Raw genomic sequence first — 19,369 nt, 5'->3', positions numbered from 1 at the left:
TTATTCATTTTGGGAGTGAACAGAGTTGTCAGAACGCTGGTTTATAATTTATTAATAAAGTTTGACTGACTTATCTGACTGTTTTGTTGACATTCCCTTTAGCACAGCTCCATCTAAAGCAAAATTTAAAACCGAACAAAGCCGCGGGCCAAAGTTGAACAAATTAACCTTTTAATAGGGACCCAAACAAGTTTTGCATGGAATCTTGAACAAGCAAGGCTCACAGTATATACATTTATAGTGACATGCAAAATCGAGTTTCAAATAATAATAATAATAATTAAAAAATATCAATGGCATATCAAATAAAATGTAAATAAAAATGGAATGCCTCTTTTCGGCGGCGGGGTTTGGTGATAGCAGGGGGTGTATATTGTAGCGTCCCGGAAGAGTAAGTGATGCAAGGAGTTGTGGTTATTTGTTCTGTTGTGTTTATGTTGAGTTACAGTGTGGATGTTCTCCATAAATGTGTCATTCTTGTTTGGTGTGGGTTCACAGTGTGGCGCATATTTGTAACAGTGTTAAAGTTGTTCATACGGCCACCCTCAGTGTGACCTGTATGGCTGTTGACCAAGTATGCCTTGCATTCACTTGTGTGTGTATAAGCCGCATATATTATGTGACTGGAAGAAAAGCGGACGTGGCGACAGGTTGTAGAGAACGCCAAAGGCAGTGCCTTCAACGCCCACCCCCAATATTGTTGCCCGGGATGAAATTCGGGAGGGACACTGAACTTCGGGAGTCTCCCGGGAAAATCGTGAGGGTTGACAAGTAAGAGTAATAGCGGTGAACGCGGTGTAACAGCAGCGGGCCAGCTCTAATGTTAATTTATTATTGCCTCAAGGGCCAAATGAAATTACACGGCGGGCCAAATTTGGCCCAAGGGCCAGAGTTTGACACCCATGCTTTAGATCATGGGTGTCAAACTCTGGCCCGCGAGCCAAATTTGGCCCGCCGTGTAATTTCACTTGGCCCTTGAGGCAATATCAAATTAACATTAGAGCTGGCCTGCCGGTATTATACAGTGGCAGTGCCGTTGTATCACCGCATTCAACGCTAATTCTCATACTTGCCAACCCTCCCGATTTTTCCAGGAGAATCCCGAATTTCAGTGTCTCCCCTGAAAATCTCCCGGGGCAATCATTCTCCCGAATTTCCACCCGGACAACAATATTGGGGTCGTGTGCCTTAAAGGTACTGCTTTTAGCATCCTCTACAACCTGTCGTCACGTGCCGTTTTCCCCCATACAAACAGCGTGCCGGCCCAGTCACGTATTATAGAATTTCACGCAAGTGAATGCAAAGCATACTTGGTCAACAGCCATACAGGTCACACTGAGGGTGGCCGTATAAACAACTTTAACACTGTTACACCACACTGTGAACCCACACCAAACAAGAATGACAAACACATTTCGGGAGAACATCCGCACCGTAACACAACATAAACAGAACAGAACAAATACCCAGAACCCCTTGCAGCACTAACTCTTCCGGGACGCTACAATATACACCCCTTCTACCAACAAAACTCGATTTTGCATGTCACTATAGAACTATATAAGCCTTGCTTGTTCAATATTCAATGCAAAACTTGTTTGGGTCTCTATTAAAAGTTTAAGTTCAACTTTGGCCCGCGGCTTTGTTCAGTTTAGAATTTTGGCCCGCTCTGTATTTGAGTTTGACACCCCTGATCGAAAGTATGCATAACGTAACCCCGAGCCTCTATTGTAGCATTTATTCTATGCGCCTTATAATGCGGTGCGCCTTATATATGAACAAAGTTTTAAAATAGACCATTAATTGAAAGTGCGCCTTATAATCCGGCGTGCCTTTTAGTGCGGAAAATATGATACTTCAATTCAATTCACATGGGCCGTCATATAGGCCACTGTGGGGCCTACTTTGGCCACCGAGGGGCACCATGGGCCACCGTGCACCCCTGGGAGAACATGACAATTTCAAGAAATGCTACATTTTTACATTCAGTTTGACATTTGTAATGACTTATCTCGGAATTACCATGCAGTAACTGCTGGTAAAAATAGTTAAGAAATGTAGTCAGGTATTTAAAATAGGATTTTGAGTTAAGTACTTCCAGCCTCAACCCAACTCTCCCTGCAGCGGCCCCCCCAGGTAAATAGAGTTTGAGACCCCTGGTTGAGACGCTGCAGTGTTTACAAGAAGGAGAATGCAACAAATTCAAAACTATTCATTAGGTGTACTTAAAAAATATATATGTTTTTTTTTATTTAGATTTTGACTTTATTATATATATATATGTATGTATATAGGCATATTAATATTTGATGCAGGTTTGCCAGTACTATGACCTGGTACGGGTGTATTATCGTAATACCGATTTTAGGACGGCGTGGCGCAGTGGAATAGTGGCCGTGCGCAACCCGAGGGTCCCTGGTTCAAATCCCACCTAGTACCAACCTCGTCACGTCCGTTGTGTCCTGAGCAAGACACTTCACCCTTGCTCCTGATGGGTGCTGGTTGGCGCCTTGCATGGCAGCTCCCTCCATCAGTGTGTGAATGTGTGTGTGAATGGGTAAATGTGGAAGTAGTGTCAAAGCGCTTTGAGTACCTTGAAGGTAGAAAAGCGCTATACAAGTACAACCCATTTATCATTTATTTATTTAGTAAGGACTGACATTCTCCTTTACTGCATGTCTGTGAATGCAACACAAGCCCTTTCGTGTCCGGTCAACAAGCGAGACCGTCATGTGACTTTAAATAAAGCCTGTTGAAGAACGACTACATGAAAACTTTGCAAATGATCAGACGGTAGAAGAATCAGGTTTGGATTCCGCGGTGCTTAACGCGTGTTTGTGGCGTTAAGCCGCTACCGTCGATTTTAAAGTCCTTAGGGGATGAAACAATGCATTAGCGGCGCACTGAATGCCTTCGGCGGCGTGCGAGGTCTCTGGTGGTAAGCCTATAGATAATAGTCTCGGGATAATGTCAGGCCAGGAATCTGCCGCGCTTATCTCCCCTTCGTCTCTTGTCAGGATCAGCTCCCCCCACCCGCCAATACTCGTCTTCTTCTAGGTCAGGGGTCGTTAACTTAAATGTTGAAAGAGCCATATTGGACCAGAAATACAAAAAACAAATCTGTCTGGAGCCGTAGAAACTGAAAAGTCGTATATAAGTGTTACAATGAAGGCAACACATGATATAAGTGCCTATATTACCTCTATTAGCCTACTATCAAAATGACTTTAAAAGTCTTATATACAGTGGGGCAAAAAGGTATTTAGTCAGCCACCGATTGTGCAAGTTCTCCCACTTAAAATGATGACAGAGGTCTGTAATTTTCATCATAGGTACACTTCAACTGTGAGAGACAGAATGTGGAAAAAAAAATCCAGGAATTCACATTGTAGGAATTTTGAAGAATTTATTTGAAAATTATGGTGGAAATTAAGTATTTGGTCAACCATTCAAAGCTCTCACTGATGGAAGGAGGTTTTGGCTCAAAATCTCACGATACATGGCCCCATTCATTCTTTCCTTAACACGGATCAATCGTCCTGTCCCCTTAGCAGAAAAACAGCCCCAAAGCATGATGTTTCCACCCCCATGCTTCACAGTAGGTATGGTGTTCTTGGGATGCAACTCAGTATTCTTCTTCCTCCAAACAAGACGAGTTGAGTTTATACCAAAATGGATACATGGACGATACAGCAGAGGATTGGAAGAATGTCATGTGGTCAGATGAAACCAAAATAGAACTTTTGGGCTCAGGCCGAGCGAAGCCGGAGGCGTTCCTGGGTGTTGTTGATAAACGGCTTTTGCTTTGCATAGTAGAGTTTTAACTTGCACTTACAGATGTAGCGATCAAGTGTAGTTATTGACAGTGGTTTTATGAAGTGTTCCTGAGACCGTGTGGTGATATCCTTTACACACTGTCGGTTTTTGATGCAGTACCGCCTGGGGGATCAAAGGTCTGTAATATCATTGCTTACGTGCAGTGATTTCTCTAGATTCTCTGAACCTTTTGATGGTTTTACGGACCGTAGATGGTAAAATCCCTAAATTCTTTGCAATAGCTCGTTGAGAAATGTTGTTCTAAAATATGCCTGCTTAGCACTCCCAACAAGTCAATAACATCAACAAAGCGCACCTTTGTGTATTCGCGCACAGTATAAAACTTTTGGTGGACAAAGGAGTGGAAGATTTTACATGTAAACAAACTGTTGCGTCACAGCCCACACTATGGGGAGTTCAAGAACCGCCAAAAATAGTAGGACAAAACGATGTTCACCAAATACTGTCATCAGTGAAGCATACACACAAATATGTGGGGGGCATAGCTCGGTTGGTAGAGTGGCCGTGTCAGCAACTTGAGGGTTGCAGGTTTGATTCCAGCTTCCGCCATCCTAGTCACTGCTGTTGTGTCCTTGGGCAAGACACTTTACCCACCTGCTCCCAGTGCCACCCACACTGGTTTAAATGTAACTTAGATATTGGGTTTCACTATGTAAAGTGCTTTGAGTCACTAGAGAAAAGCGCTATAGAAATATCCACTTCAAACAGTGGGCTTTTGTAACAATTGGGAAGGTTTGTGTCATGTTTTTCCTCAAACAACAAACATACTAAAGCAAACAATAAAAACATTTCACCCCATTTTTTTCCACTTTCAATCCTTTTTTTTTAAAAAATGCTCCAGGGAGCCACTAGGGCGGCACTAAAGAGCCGCGAGTAGCTGATTGGCGTTCTAGGGAGAAGGGAGTTATGAGAGTCTTGCTCGGGGGTAGGGGGGGCTGTGTTGGTGACGATCCAGACTGGAGTCCTGAGAATGTTCCGGCTCCTTTGTTTCTCCAAGCGGGTTCACACCAATGGACCGGGGGAACCGGAACCTTCTCTGGAACAGTGTGGTGTTCTCAGCATGGTCCTGCCTTACAATGACTTTCCCAGACGGTCCCACGAGGGCGGGGGTGTGGGGGAGTTTGTGTGTGGACTGACCCCTAAGCAATATTGTTATGTTTTTTCTTTTTAATACGCCAAAAAAAAAAAAAGTCACAATGTGTTCATCTTTCTTGTGTCCTCTTACCGGCAACAATCCACACCCTCAAAACTGTCTTTGTGTCGCCTCCTAGTCGGTGCTGCTGCTGGGGGCCGTGGCCCTGCTGTGTTTGGGCCTGGACCTCCTCTTCCTCCTCTTCTACTCCTTCTGGCTTTGTTGCCGCCGCCGCAAGAGCGGCGAGTCCTCGCACTCCCACACGCACTCCCAGCAGCCCAGCGCCGACTGCTGCTGCACCGCCTGGTGCGTCATCATCGCCACCCTTGTCTGCAGGTGAGAGCTTCTCCCCTTTCCTGATATCCCGTCCCTCGGAAGCTAACGTACAATAGTTCCACCACACACACACACACACACACACACACACACACACACACACACACACACACACACACACACACACACACACACACACACATTCCTGTATGTCATGGGTGTCAAACTCTGGCCCGCCGTGTAATCTCATTTGGCCCTTGAGGTAATATCAATTTAAGATTAGAGCTGGCCCGCCGGTATTATACAGGTGCCGGTCATATTATTGGAATATCATGAAAAAGTCGATTTATTTCATTAATTCCATTTAGAAAGTCAAACTTGTAAAATGTATACATTCATTCCAAACAGACTGATACATTTCAAGTGTGTTTTTGCCAAAAAGGAGATGATTATAGCTGACAACCAATGAAAACCCTAAGTTCAACATCTCAGAAAATTAGAATACGGGGAAAAGGTCAAATATTGAAGACACCTGGTGCCACACTCTAATTAGCTAGCTAACTCAAAACACCTGGAAAAGCTTTTAAATGGTCTCTCGTTTTGATTCTGTATGACACACAATCATGGGGAAGACTGCTGACTTGACAACTGTCCAAAAGATGACCATTGATACTTTAAAGAAGGAGAGCAAGACACAAAAGGTCATTGCCAAAGAGGTTGGATGTTCCCAGAGCTCTGTGTCCAAGCACATTAACAGAGAGGCCAAGGGAAGACAAAGATGTGGTAGAAAAAAGTGTACAAGCAAGAGGGATAACCGCGCCCTGGAGAGGATTGTCAAACAAAACCGAGTGAAAAATGTGGGGGGATCCACAAAGAGTGGACTGCAGCTGGAGTCAGTGCTTCAAAAACCACCATGCACCGACGTATGCAAGATATGGGCTTCAGCTGTCGCATTCCTTGTGTAAAGCCACTCTTGAATAAGAGACAACGTCAAAAGCGTCTCGCCTGGGCTCAAGAATAAAGGACTGGACTGCTGCTGAGTGGTCCAAAGTTATGTTTTCAGATGAAAGTAAATGTTGTATCTCCTTTGGAAATCAAGGTCCCAGAGTCTGGAGGAAGACAGGAGAGGCACGGAATCCACGTTGCCTGAAGTCCAGTGTCAAATTTCCACAATCCGTAATGGTCTGGGGTGCCATGTCATCTGCTGGTGTTGGTCCACTGTGTTTCCTGAGGTCTAGGGTCAATGCAGCAGTCTACCAGGACGTTTTAGAACACTTTATGCTGCCTGCCGCGGACCAATTTTATGGAGGTGAAGATTTCATTTCCCAACATGACTTGGCACCTGCACACAGTGCCAAATCTACCAGTACCTGGTTTAAGGACCATGGTATCCCTGTTCTTGATTGGCCTGCAAACTCACCTGACCTTAACCCCATAGAAAACCTATGGGGTATCGTGAAGCGGAAGATGCGAGATGCCAGACCCAACAATGCTGAAGAGCCGAAGGCCACTATTAAAGCAACCTGGGCTCTCATAACACCTGAAGAGTGCAACAGACTGGTCGACTTTATGCCACGCCGTATTGCTGCAGCAATTCAGGCAAAAGGAGCTGCAACTAAGTATTGATTGCCGTACATGCTGAAACTTTCCATGTTCACACTTTTCAGTTGGCCCACATTTCTAAAAAAAATATTTTTTGGTACTAGTCGTAACTAATATTCAAATTTTCTGAGATACTGAATTTGGGATTTTCAGTAATTGTCAGTACTAATCATCAAAATTTAAAGAAATAAACATTTCAAATACATCACTGTGTGTAATGAATTGATATAATATGTAAGTTTCACGTTCTGAATATAATTACTGAAATAAATCAACTTTTTCATGATATTCTAATAATATGACCAGCACCTGTACAGCGGCGATGCCTCTGTAACACTGCATTCACCGCTGATACTCATACTCGCCAACCCTCACGATTTTCCCGGGAGACTCCCAAAGTTCAGTGCCCCTCCCGAAAAAATCTCCCGGGGCAACCATTCCTCCCGATTTCCACCCGGACTACAATACTGGGGCCGTGCCTTGTAGGCACTGCCTTTAGCGTCCTCTACAGCCTGTCGTCGCGTCCGCTTTCCCGCCCTACAAACATCATGCCGGCCCAGTCACGTAATATACAGTATGTGGCTTTAACACTCACAAGTGAATCCAAGGCATACTTGATCAACAGCCATAAGGGTCACACTGAGGGTGCCCATATTAAAGACTTTAAAGGGGAACATTTGTCAAACCTTGGCAAGAATGAGGATTCAGGTGCAGGAGGGGGACAATGGAGGCTTCACGGTGGCAGAGGGGTTAGTGCGTCTGCCTCACAATACGAAGGTCCTGCAGTCCTGGGTTCAAATCCAGGCTCGGGATCTTTCTGTGTGGAGTTTGCATGTTCTCCCCGTGAATGCGTGGGTTCCCTCCAGGGTGTACCCCGCCTTCCGCCCGATTGTAGCTGAGATAGGCGCCAGCGCCCCCCACGACCCCGAAAGGGAATAAGCGGTAGAAAAATGGATGGACGGAAGGGGTACAATTGACACAGGCTTTATTTAACACTATTAAGCTATTTGAAATCTCTTTGAACAGAGTGATTAAAGCAAAGCGGCTATAGAATCTATGATAACAAAAGACATATAGGCAAAACGCAATAAACAGAAAATAACTCCATAGGGAGGAAAAAGGCAATAGCAAAATTGCACACAAATCTAATAACAAAAGAACAACAATCTATGATTAGCTAAAAAAAGGTAAATCACTCACGCAGAGGAGACAAGAAACTTCTAACAGAAAGTCCATCCATCCATTTTCTACCGCTTATTCCCTTTCGGGGTCGCGGGGGGCGCTGGCGCCTATCTCAGCTACAATCGGGCGGAAGGCGGGGTACTCCCCGGACAAGTCGCCACCTCATCGCAGGGCCAACACAGATAGACAGACAACATTCACACACTAGGGCCAATTTAGTGTTGCCAATCAACCTATCCCCAGGTGCATGTCTTTGGAAGTGGGAGGAAGCCGGAGTACCCGGAGGGAACCCACGCAGTCACGGGGAGAACATGCAAACTCCACACAGAAAGATCCAGAGCCTGGATTTGAACCCAGGACTGCAGGACCTTCGTATTGTGAGGCAGACGCACTAACCCCTCTGCCACCGTGAAGCCCTTTTAACAGAAAGTGCGCTATAAAAAGCTGAGATAACTACAAACTGAAGCGCTCCAAGAGGAGGGGAAAAAAAGAAGGCAAAGCACTGAAATTAGACACAAAATTCTTGACCAAAAACTTTAGCAAACAAAATCACTCTTTCTCAGAGAAAACCAAGAAATCAATAAATAAGGCAAGGCAATACTTAGCAAACGTGATTCAAGGCTGTGGACAAGGATGGAGGCACATAGCGAGACGATATACTCTGGCACAAGACAAGAGGAAGACCAGACATTTATACACATGAGGGAGGGTGACACAGGTGGGCACAATCAGGCAATCAGGAGAGACATCAGACCAGTGAAACAGGAGGAAGGGCAAGTGACCTGAAACAAGAGGTAGAGTTAACCTTTCAAAATAAAACAGGAAACGACAAGACAACATGAAACCAGACCAAACCCGGACATTACTTCACCCAGGTGTGACAACATTATCCCCAGACCTATGTAAGCGTCAATATATACCTTGATGTTGCAGAAAAAAGACCATATATTTTTTTTAACCGATTTCCGAACTCTAAATGGGTGAATTTTGGCGAATTAAACACCTTTCTGTTTATCGCTCTGGAGGGGATGACGTCAGAATGTGACGTCGCCGAGGTAATACAGCCGCCATTTTTATTTTCAACCCATTGTAAACATTGGGTCTCAGCTCTGTTATTTTCCATTTTTTCGACTATTTTTTGGAACCTTGGAGACATCATGCCGCGTCGGTGTGTTGTCGGAGGGTGTAACAACACTAACAGGGAGGGATTCAAGTTGCACCACTGGCCCGAAGATGCCAAAGTGTCTGCCGCCAGACCCCCATTGAATATACCAAAGTGGCTCCACATTTTACCGGCGAGGACAGACATGGCACAGAGATGTATGGATAACCTGCAGATGCATTTGCAACGATAAAGTCAACGAAATCACAAAGGTGAGTTTTGTTGATGTTGACTTATGTGCTAATCAGACATATTTGGTCGCGGCGTGACCGCCAGCTAATCGATGCTAACATGCTACGCTAATCGACGCTAACATGCTATTTACCGGCGGTGCTAAAGCAGACATGGCACAGAGATGTATGGAAAACCTGCAGATGCATTTGTAACGATAAAGTCACAGAAATCACAAAGGTGAGTTTTGTTGATGTTGACTGCCAGCTAATCGATGCTAACATGCTACGCTAATCGATGCTAACATGCTATTTACCGGCGGTGCTAAAGCAGACATGGCATAGAGATGTATGGATAACCTGCAGACGCATTTGCAACTATATTATGTTTCATTCCACCCACATTTAATGCGAAAAAAACCAATCGACGGATTTAAGTTGCTCCAGTGTCCCAAGATGCAAAAGTCCTGATCGTTTGGTCCGCACATTTTACCGGCGATGCTAACGCAGCTATTCGGCCATGCTATGGCTATGAATAGCGTCAATAGCTATTCGCTCAATAGCTTCAGTTTCTTCTTCAATACTTTCATACTCCATCCATCCGTTTCAATACATGTGTAATCCGTTGAATCGCTTAAGCCGCTGAAATCCGAGTCTGAATCCAAACTAATGTCGCTATATCTGGCTGTGCTATTCGCCATTGTTTGTTTACATTGGCAGCACTGTATGACGTCACAGGGAAATGGATAGTCGCATCGCAAATAGCGAAAATCAAGCACTTCAAAGGTTTTTTTTTAGGGATATTCGGAGACCGGTAAAATTTTGAAAAAAACTTCAAAAAATACAACATGCCACTGGGAACTGATTTTTATATTGTTTTTAACCCTTTTGAAATTGTGATAATGTTCCCCTTTAACGCTTTTACAAATATGTGCCACACTGTGAAGCCACACCAAACAAAAATGACAAACACATTTCGGGAGAACATCCGCACCGTTGCACAACATAAACTCAACAGAAGAAATACCCAGAACCCCTTGCAGCACTAACTCTTCCGGGACGCTACAATATACACCCCCGCTACCACCATTACCTTCTCGAGACCTCCGAAAAATGCCTACCTCTTTAGGACCAGCCGTTCTAGATATATAAAGATTTGTATTTACAATATTAATAACATACAAATATTATGCAAATATATAAAAGGTAAGCTTTTAGTGAATGTTTTATGTTTTTTCTAATCGTTTTTCAATCTTTATTATTTACTTCAAGTTATTACAGTGTGTCTCTATATACATATATACATATGTGTGTATATATGTATATATGTATGTATGTATGTATATATATGTGTATATATATACTGTGTATGTATATATATATATATATATATATATATATATATATATATATATATATATATATATAAATGATAAATGGGTTGTACTTGTATAGCGCTTTTCTACCTTCAAGGTACTCAAAGCGCTTTGACACTACTTCCACATTTACCCATTCACACACACATTCACACACTGATGGAGGGAGCTGCCATGCAAGGCGCAAACCAGCACCCATCAGGAGCAAGGGTGAAGTGTCTTGCTCAGGACACAACGGACGTGACGAACTTGGTACTAGGTGGAATTTGAACCAGGGACCCTCGGGTTGCGCACGGCCACTCTTCCACTGCGCCACTGTATATATAAACATATATATACAGTGAATTTTTTTGGTAATTTTTTAAATCTTAATTATTTACTTCAAGTTATAACAGTGTGTCTCTATATACATATATATATGTATGTATATATATATATATATATGTATATATATATATGTATATATATACATTTATGTATATATATATATATATATATACATTTATGTGTATATATATATATATGTATATATATACATTTATGTATGTATATATATATATATATATATGTATATATATACATTTATGTATATATATATATATATATATATGTATATATATACATTTATGTATGTATATATATATATATGTATATATATACATTTATGTATGTATATATATATATATATATATATATATATATATATGTATGTTTATATATATGTATATTTATGTGTATATGTATATATGTGTATTCATATATATATATATGTATGTATATATATATGTAGGTGTCTCTACAGAACTGTTTCATGAGGGGTTCCCTCAATCATCAGGAGATTTCTCCTGGTGATTGAGGGAACCCCTCATGAAACAGTTCTGTAGAGACGAAGTAGTCTTGTGATTTTTCCCACACCTTCATATTGCGCTCTACCACGGTATCGAGCACTATTCTCTGGATAATCCAATCAAGACATATGTATATTTATATGTATATATATGTATATACGTATATATATGTGTGTGTATATATATGCGTATGTATATATGTGTATCCATATGTATATATATGTATGTATATATATATATTATTTAAAAATTGTGTTTTATTTTTAATGAATTTTGGCCAAAGGGGGAGCATTTCAATTTCTTAACCACACTTGTTATTACATATGTTGACCAGAGGGGGAGCACTTAAAATTTTTCCACACACTTGTTATATTTATCCTTTATTATTTTGTATAAATATGTTACTAACGTAAGCAATTCTTTTTATACGAAACATTCAAATATCTCAGCCCGTGACGTCGTAGAAGCTCCTTGGTAAAAAAAAAAATAGCGAGAAAGGACGTGACGTAATCTGTCCGATCGCGTCTTGTGGATAACACGGGACTTGTCAAGTCCGGTTTGTTGTTTTAAAGTTTAATACCTGGGGTAGTGAAACAGGATGTGGTCATGCGGTACGACAACACTTGTTGTTCATGTCAGACAGAAAGCACACACAATTCCTCATTTGTGTGTCTGGACAACAACAACAACCACACCGCCCTCCACTTGCTCCCTTTTTACCCCCTCCCTCCATCTCTCCATCTCTCGTCAGTCGCTCTCCGCTATTTGTTCTCCCTCTCTCTCTTCAGCCCTCTTGCTGGCCTAGAAAGGTTGCCATGGAGACAGAAGCAGATAGGATGTGGAGAGGAGAAGTGAATTATACAGTCAGGCCCAAAATGTGTGTGTGACTCGGTGCTAACAGTGTTTTTTTGTTGTTGGTTTTAATATTTCATGGTTTGCTATAATATGTCTTGTTCACTTTGTGCTACACGTGTGTGTGTGTGTGTGTGCTCGTGTGTGTGTGTGTGTCTTTGTTCACTATCAAACATGACATCATCTTTGTATTTTTGGCACAAGGCTGACTTCCTGTGCGGCTGCAGTTTGTAGGGAACAGTCCAATGTTGGACTAGTCAATAAAAAATACAAACAAAACAATCGATTACTGTATTTTCCGGACTACAAGGCGCACTTAAAATCCTTTTTTTCCCCTTAAAACTCGACAGCGCGCCTTAAAACTCGGTGCGTCTAATGCAGTGTTTTTCCTTAAAAAAAACACAGAGGCACGCCACCAACAGAAAAGGTTAAAAAAATGAAACTCCACCAGGTTGTCGTGCCTTATTTTGAGTTTGTTGTTGTTTCCTGTTTGCCGTGCTTTAGTTCCTGTCTTGCGCTTTTATTTTGGTGACCCTTCCTGTTTGGTTGGTGTTCCAAAAAGTTCTATTTTGGTTTCATCTGACCACATGACATTCTCCCAATCCTCTGCTGTATCATCCATGTATCTATTTTGGTATAAACTCAACTCGTCGTGTTTGGAGGAAGAAGAATACTGAGTTGCATCCCAAGAACACCACACCTACTGGGAAGCATGGGGGTAGAAACATCATGCTTTGGTGCGGTTTTTTCTGCTAAGAGTACAGGACGATTGATCCGTGTTAAAGGGGAACATTATCACCAAACCTATGCAAGCGTCAATATATACCTTGATGTTGCAGAAAAAAGACCATGTATTTTTTTTACCGATTTCCGAACTCTAAATGGGTGAATTTTGGCGAAGTAAACGCCTTTCTGTTTATCGGTTTCGTAGCGATGACGTCAGAACGTGACGTCACCGAGGTAATACATCCGCCATTTTCATTTTCAACGCATTACAAACACTCAGCTCTGTTATTTTCCGTTTTTTCGACTATTTTTTGGAGCTTTGGAGACATCATACCTCATCGGTGTGTTGTCGGAGGGTGTAACAACACCAACAGGGAGGGATTCAAGTTGCACCACTGGCCCCAAGATGCGAAAGTGTCTGCCGCCAGACCCCCATTGAATGTGCCAGAGGGTCTCCACATTTTATCGGCGATGCTAAGACAGACATGGCACAGAGATGTATGGATAACCTGCAGATGCATTTGCTAAGATTAAGTCAACGAAATCACAAAGGTGAGTTTTGTTGATGTTGTTGACTTATGTGCTAATCAGACATATTTGGTCGCAGCATGACTGCCAGCTAATCGATGCTAACATGCTACGCTAATTGATGCTAACATGCTATATACACTAGCTGTATGGACATTTCAAACTAGATACCCACATTTAATGCGAAACAAACACTTACCAATCGACATATTTAAGTTGCTCCAGTGTCACAAGATGCGAAACTCCTGATCGTTTGGTCGGCACATTTTACCGGCGATGCTAATAAGGCAGCTATGCTATGGGCCACTTCATTAGGTACACCCATGCTATGGCCGAATAGCGTCACTAGCTATTCGCTCAATAGCTTCAGTTTCTTCTTCAATTTTGTTTTCGCTATCTGCCTCCATACTCCGACCATCTGTTTCAATACATGCGTAATCTGTTGAATCGCTTAAACCGCTGAAATCCGAGTCTGAATCCGAGCTAATGTCGCTATATCTTGCTGTGGTAACCGCCATGTTGTTTGTATTGGCAGCCCTGTATGACGTCGCGTCGCAAATAGCGAAAATCAAGAACTTTAAAGCTTTTTTTAGGGGTATTCCGAGAGGTGTAAAATTTTGAAAAAAACTTCGAAAAATAAAACAAGCCACTGGAAACTGATTTTTATTGTTTTTAACCCTTTTGAAATTGTGATAATGTTCCCCTTTAAGGAAAGAATGTGAGATTTGGAGCCAAAACCTCCTTCCATCAGTGAGAGCTTTGATAGGTTGACCAAATAGTTATTTTCTAACATAATTTACAAATAAATTCTTTAAAATTCCTACAATGTGAATTCTCGGATTTTTTTTCACATTCTGTCTCTCACAGTTGAAGTGTACCTATGATGAAAATTACAGACCTCTGTCATCATTTTAAGTGGGAGAACTTGCACAGTCGCTGGCTGACTAAATACTTTTTTCGCCCTAGTGTACTTAACTGTAGAGAGTAGCAGTCGTCTATTTAGGGTCAAACGTTTATTTTGTACGATCGCATTTGAAATAGTACTAAATAATATTATACAGTATATCGTTAAAAAAGTCTCAATACTGGTTTTTTCAAGCCCATGCTCATACAGATGTGGAAATGCGTTGTTTATTTCATAACCAAGCCTGTGAGTGTTTTCTGCCAATCGCACGCCGTTAGTCAAGTGTGTGGGTATCGAACTAGCGACATCCAGCTCAGGGAGCCAGGAAGAGTGGGGCGTCGGGAGAGATGATTAACTGTGAAGCGCCATGAAAGGCGGCAGCAGTCTCGCAGGCGTGGATGGAGTCCTAGAAGTACATTTCATTACATAAACTACCACCAAGCGTTAATGCCCACATCCTTATTGTGTGCTTCTCCAATTGAGGATTTATGCCACAGTTGCACTCACACAAGCTACTAAACCCTCACTCACCATGCTCGTAAAATGTACGTAATGGAGACGATCAACTCAAAGCCAACCAACAAAGTTGAACGTAACAATAAAAGTGTAGGAATTTCAAAGCTATTATGTCAGTTGGCCTCTTGATGGCGGTGTTGGCTAACCCCCTCCCTATCAATCAATCAATCAATCAATGTTTATTTATATAGCCCCAAATCACAAATGTCTCAAAGGACTGCACAAATCATTACGACTACAACATCCTCGGAAGAACCCACAAAAGGGCAAGGAAAACTCACACCCAGTGGGCAGGGAGAATTCACATCCAGTGGGACGCCAGTGACAATGCTGACTATGAGAAACCTTGGAGAGGACCTCAGATGTGGGCAACCCCCCCCCCTCTAGGGGACCGAAAGCAATGGATGTCGAGCGGGTCTAACATGATGCTGTGAAAGTTCAATCCATAGTGGCTCCAACACAGCCGCGAGAGTTCAGTTCAAAGCGGATCCAAGACAGCAGCCAGAGTCCCGTCCACAGGAGACCATCTCAAGCGGAGGCGGATCAGCAGCGTAGAGATGTCCCCAACCGATACACAGGCGAGCGGTCCATCCTGGGTCCCGACGAGCGGTCCATCCTGGGTCTCGACTCTGGACAGCCAGTACTTCATCAATGGTCATCGGACCGGACCCCCTCCACAAGGGAGGGGGGGACATAGGAGAAAGAAAAGAAGCGGCAGATCAACTGGTCTAAAAAGGAGGTCTATTTAAAGGCTAGAGTATACAGATGAGTTTTAAGGTGAGACTTAAATGCTTCTACTGAGGTAGCATCTCGAACTGTTACCGGGAGGGCATTCCAGAGTACTGGAGCCCGAACGGAAAACGCTCTATAGCCCGCAGACTTTTTTTGGGCTCTAGGAATCACTAATAAGCCGGAGTCTTTTGAATGCAGATTTCTTGCCGGGACATACGGTACAATACAATCGGCAAGATAGGCTGGAGCTAGACCGTGTAGTCTACAACCAAACAACCGCTAATGCTTCTATTGACAAATGGGTCGTTTTTTTTTTCTTCCACCAATAGAAAGGTGGTGTGTTGTTTCATTGCCTGCTTTATTTTGTCTTTCGAAGTAAAAAAACTGATCATATTTCTAGTTTTACTTGATCAATTTACAAACCATGTTTCCATATGAGTTGGGAAATTGTGTTAGATGTAAATAAAAACGGAATACAATGATTTGCAAATCCTTTTCAACCCATATTAACAATAGTCAAGTTTTTATCATTTTTTTTAATGTTTGTTTCATGCCCTTTTTATTGCTTTGAATAGGTCAATAATTGGCAACACCATTGATTTTTGATACCCGAATATTCTTAAATGATAATAAATAAATGGGTTGTACTTGTATAGCGCTTTTCTACCTTCAAGGTACTCAAAGCGCTTTGACACTACTTCCACATTCATCCATTCACACACACATTCACACACTGATGGAGGGAGCTGCCATGAAGGCGCCAACCAGCACCCATCAGGAGCAAGGGTGAAGTGTCTTGCTAAGGACACAACGGACGTGACGAGGTTGGTTCTAGGTGGGATTTGAACCGGTGACCCTCGGGTTGCGCACGGCCAACCTTCAATTCTTGAAGACTGACAATCTTTTTAAATCCCACTAAATTTCTCAGAGATCAGAAAGGGTCCCACTCAATAAGTGTTACAAGAGTCAAGTTTTGACTATTTTTCATGTTTGTTTTATGCCCTTTTGTTCACTTTAAATAGGTAAATAATTGCTAACAACATTGATTATAATGCCCTAGTATTTTTTTAAACAATGACAGCTAGAAAGAATTACGCTAAAATTCTCAGATATCCAAAAGAGTCCCACTCAAAGTGTTACCAATGTCAAGTTTTTATTATTTTTCATGTTTGTTCTATGTCGTTTTTATTGCTTTGGTAGGTCAATGATTGGTAACGTCATTGATTTTGATATTCTGATATTTTTGTGCAATGACTGTGTAAAAAAATTCCACTAAATTTCTCAGGGATCCAAAAGGGTCCCATAGGTGTTAACAATAGTCAAGTTTTTATCATTTTTTTAAATGTTTGTTTCATGCCAGTTTCATGCCCTTTTTATTGCTTTGAATGGGTCGATAATTGGCAACACCATGAATTTTCTTGCCCTTATGTGGGCCTACCCAGGATGTCGTAGTGGTTTGTGTTGTGGTTTGTGCAGCCCTTTGAGACACTAGTGATTTAGGGCTATATAAGTAAACTGATTGATTGATTGATATTCAGTTGAATGCACTACAAAGACAACATATTTGATGTTCAAACTCATAAACTTCATTTTTTTTTGTGCAAATAATAATTAACTTAGAATTTCATGGCTGCAACACGTGCCAAAGTAGTTGGGAAAGGGCATGTTCACCACTGTGTTACATCACCTTTTCTTTTAACAACACTCAATAAACGTTTGGGAACTGAGGAAACTAATTGTTGAAGCTTTGACAGTGGATTTCTTTCCCATTCTTGTTTTATGTAGAGCTTCAGTCGTTCAACAATCCGGGGTCTCCGCTGTCGTATTTTACGCTTCATAATGTGCCACACATTTTTGATGGGAGACAGGTCTGGACTGCAGACGGGCCAGGAAAGTACCCACACTTTTTTTTACGAAGCCACGCTGTTGTAACACGTGCTGAATGTGGCTCGGCATTGTTTTACTTAAATAATTAGGGGCGTCCATGTCAAAGACGGCGCTTAGATGGCAGCATATGATGTTCCAAGACCTGTATGTACCTTTCAGCATTAATGGTGCCTTCACAGATGTGTAAGTTACCCATGCCTTGGGCACTAATGCACCCCCATACCATCACAGATGCTGGCTTTAGAACTTTGCGTCGATAACAGTCTGGATGGTTCGCTTCCCCTTTGGTCCGGACGACACGATGTCAAATATTTCCAAAAACAATTTGAAATGTGGACGCGTCAGACCACAGAATACTTTTCCACTTTGCATCAGTCCATCTTAGATGATCTCTGGCCCTGAGAAGCTGGCGGCGTTGCTGGATGTTGTTGATAAATGGCTTTCGCTTTGCATAGTAGAGCTTTAACTTGCACTTACAGATGTAGCGACCAACTGTATTTAGTGACAGTGGTTTACTGAAGTGTTCCTGAGCCCATGTGGTGATATCCTTTAGAGATTGATGTCGGTTTTTGATACAGTACAGTGCCAAATGAGGGATCGTAGGTCACGGTCATTCAATGTTGGTTTCTGGCCGTGCCGCTTACGTGTAGTGATTTCTCCAGATTCGTTGAACCTTTTGATGATATTATGGACCGTAGATGTTGAAATCCTTAAATTTCTTGCAATTGCACTTTGAGAAACGTTGTTCTTAAACTGTTGAACTATTTGCTCATTCAGTTGTGGACAAAGGGGTGTACCTCGCCCCATCCTTTCTTGTGAAAGACTGAGCATTTTATGGCAAGCTGTTTTTATACCCAATCATGGCACCCACCTGTTCCCAATTAGCCTGCACACCTGTGGGATGTTCCAACTTCTTTGCCACGGGTTGCTGGCATCAAATTCTAAAGCTAATGATTATTTGCAAATAAATTTTTTTTATCAGTTTGAACATCAAATATGTTGTCTTTGTAGTATATTCAACTGAATATGGGTTGAAAAGGATTTGCAAATAATTGTATTCTGTTTATATTTACATCGAACACAATTTCCCAACTCATATGGAAACCGGGTTTGTATAACATTTAAAGACTGGAGTACAGTAAGGCATGCACCTAATTGATTATTGATATCAGATATTAGAAAACAGACAAACATGGAATTAAAGGGGCTTGCATGTAAAATGTCCAATACAAACTGTCCTGCCTTTACTTGTGCAAAGTTGGACAGAAGCTGGCTGAGAACAACAGGGCCAAGGTTCTTTGGGACCTCAGCTTCCTGACTGACAAGCAGCTTCCGGCTAACCAACCAGACATAGGTGTGGTAGGCAAAGAGCAAAAAAAAAGGGTGGTGGTGACGGATGTGGCAATCCCAGCTGACGCCAACATCAGGAAGAATTAACAAGAGAAACTTAGGAAGTACCAAGGGTTGAAAGAGCAGCTGGAACGGATGTGGAAGGTCAAGGCTGGCGAGGTCCCCGTGGTAGTGGGGGTGCCGCACACTGGAAGAGTGGCTACAACAGATCCCAGGAACAGTCTTTCAAAGTAAATTACTGATCATATTTCTGGTTTTACTTGATCAATATACAACATTTTAAAGACAG

General features: G+C 42.1%; 1 protein-coding gene across 2 annotated transcripts in view; it reads left to right on the top strand.

The window, feature by feature from the left end:
• Positions 1-19,369, top strand: part of LOC133560751 (protein tweety homolog 3-like) — an 89,680-nt gene that overhangs the window by 26,141 nt on the left and 44,170 nt on the right. For both annotated transcript variants that reach the window (XM_061913638.1, XM_061913628.1), the window contains one exon: positions 5,109-5,305. In XM_061913638.1, the coding sequence (XP_061769622.1) occupies positions 5,109-5,305 (197 nt within the window). The remainder of the gene's footprint in view (positions 1-5,108; positions 5,306-19,369) is intronic.

This window comes from Nerophis ophidion, linkage group LG01, assembly GCF_033978795.1.
Source record: "Nerophis ophidion isolate RoL-2023_Sa linkage group LG01, RoL_Noph_v1.0, whole genome shotgun sequence".
In the NCBI taxonomy this organism is placed as follows: domain Eukaryota; kingdom Metazoa; phylum Chordata; class Actinopteri; order Syngnathiformes; family Syngnathidae; genus Nerophis; species Nerophis ophidion.
Note: the sequence above shows the minus strand (reverse complement) of the source record. Positions and strands in the feature narration are given on the sequence as shown.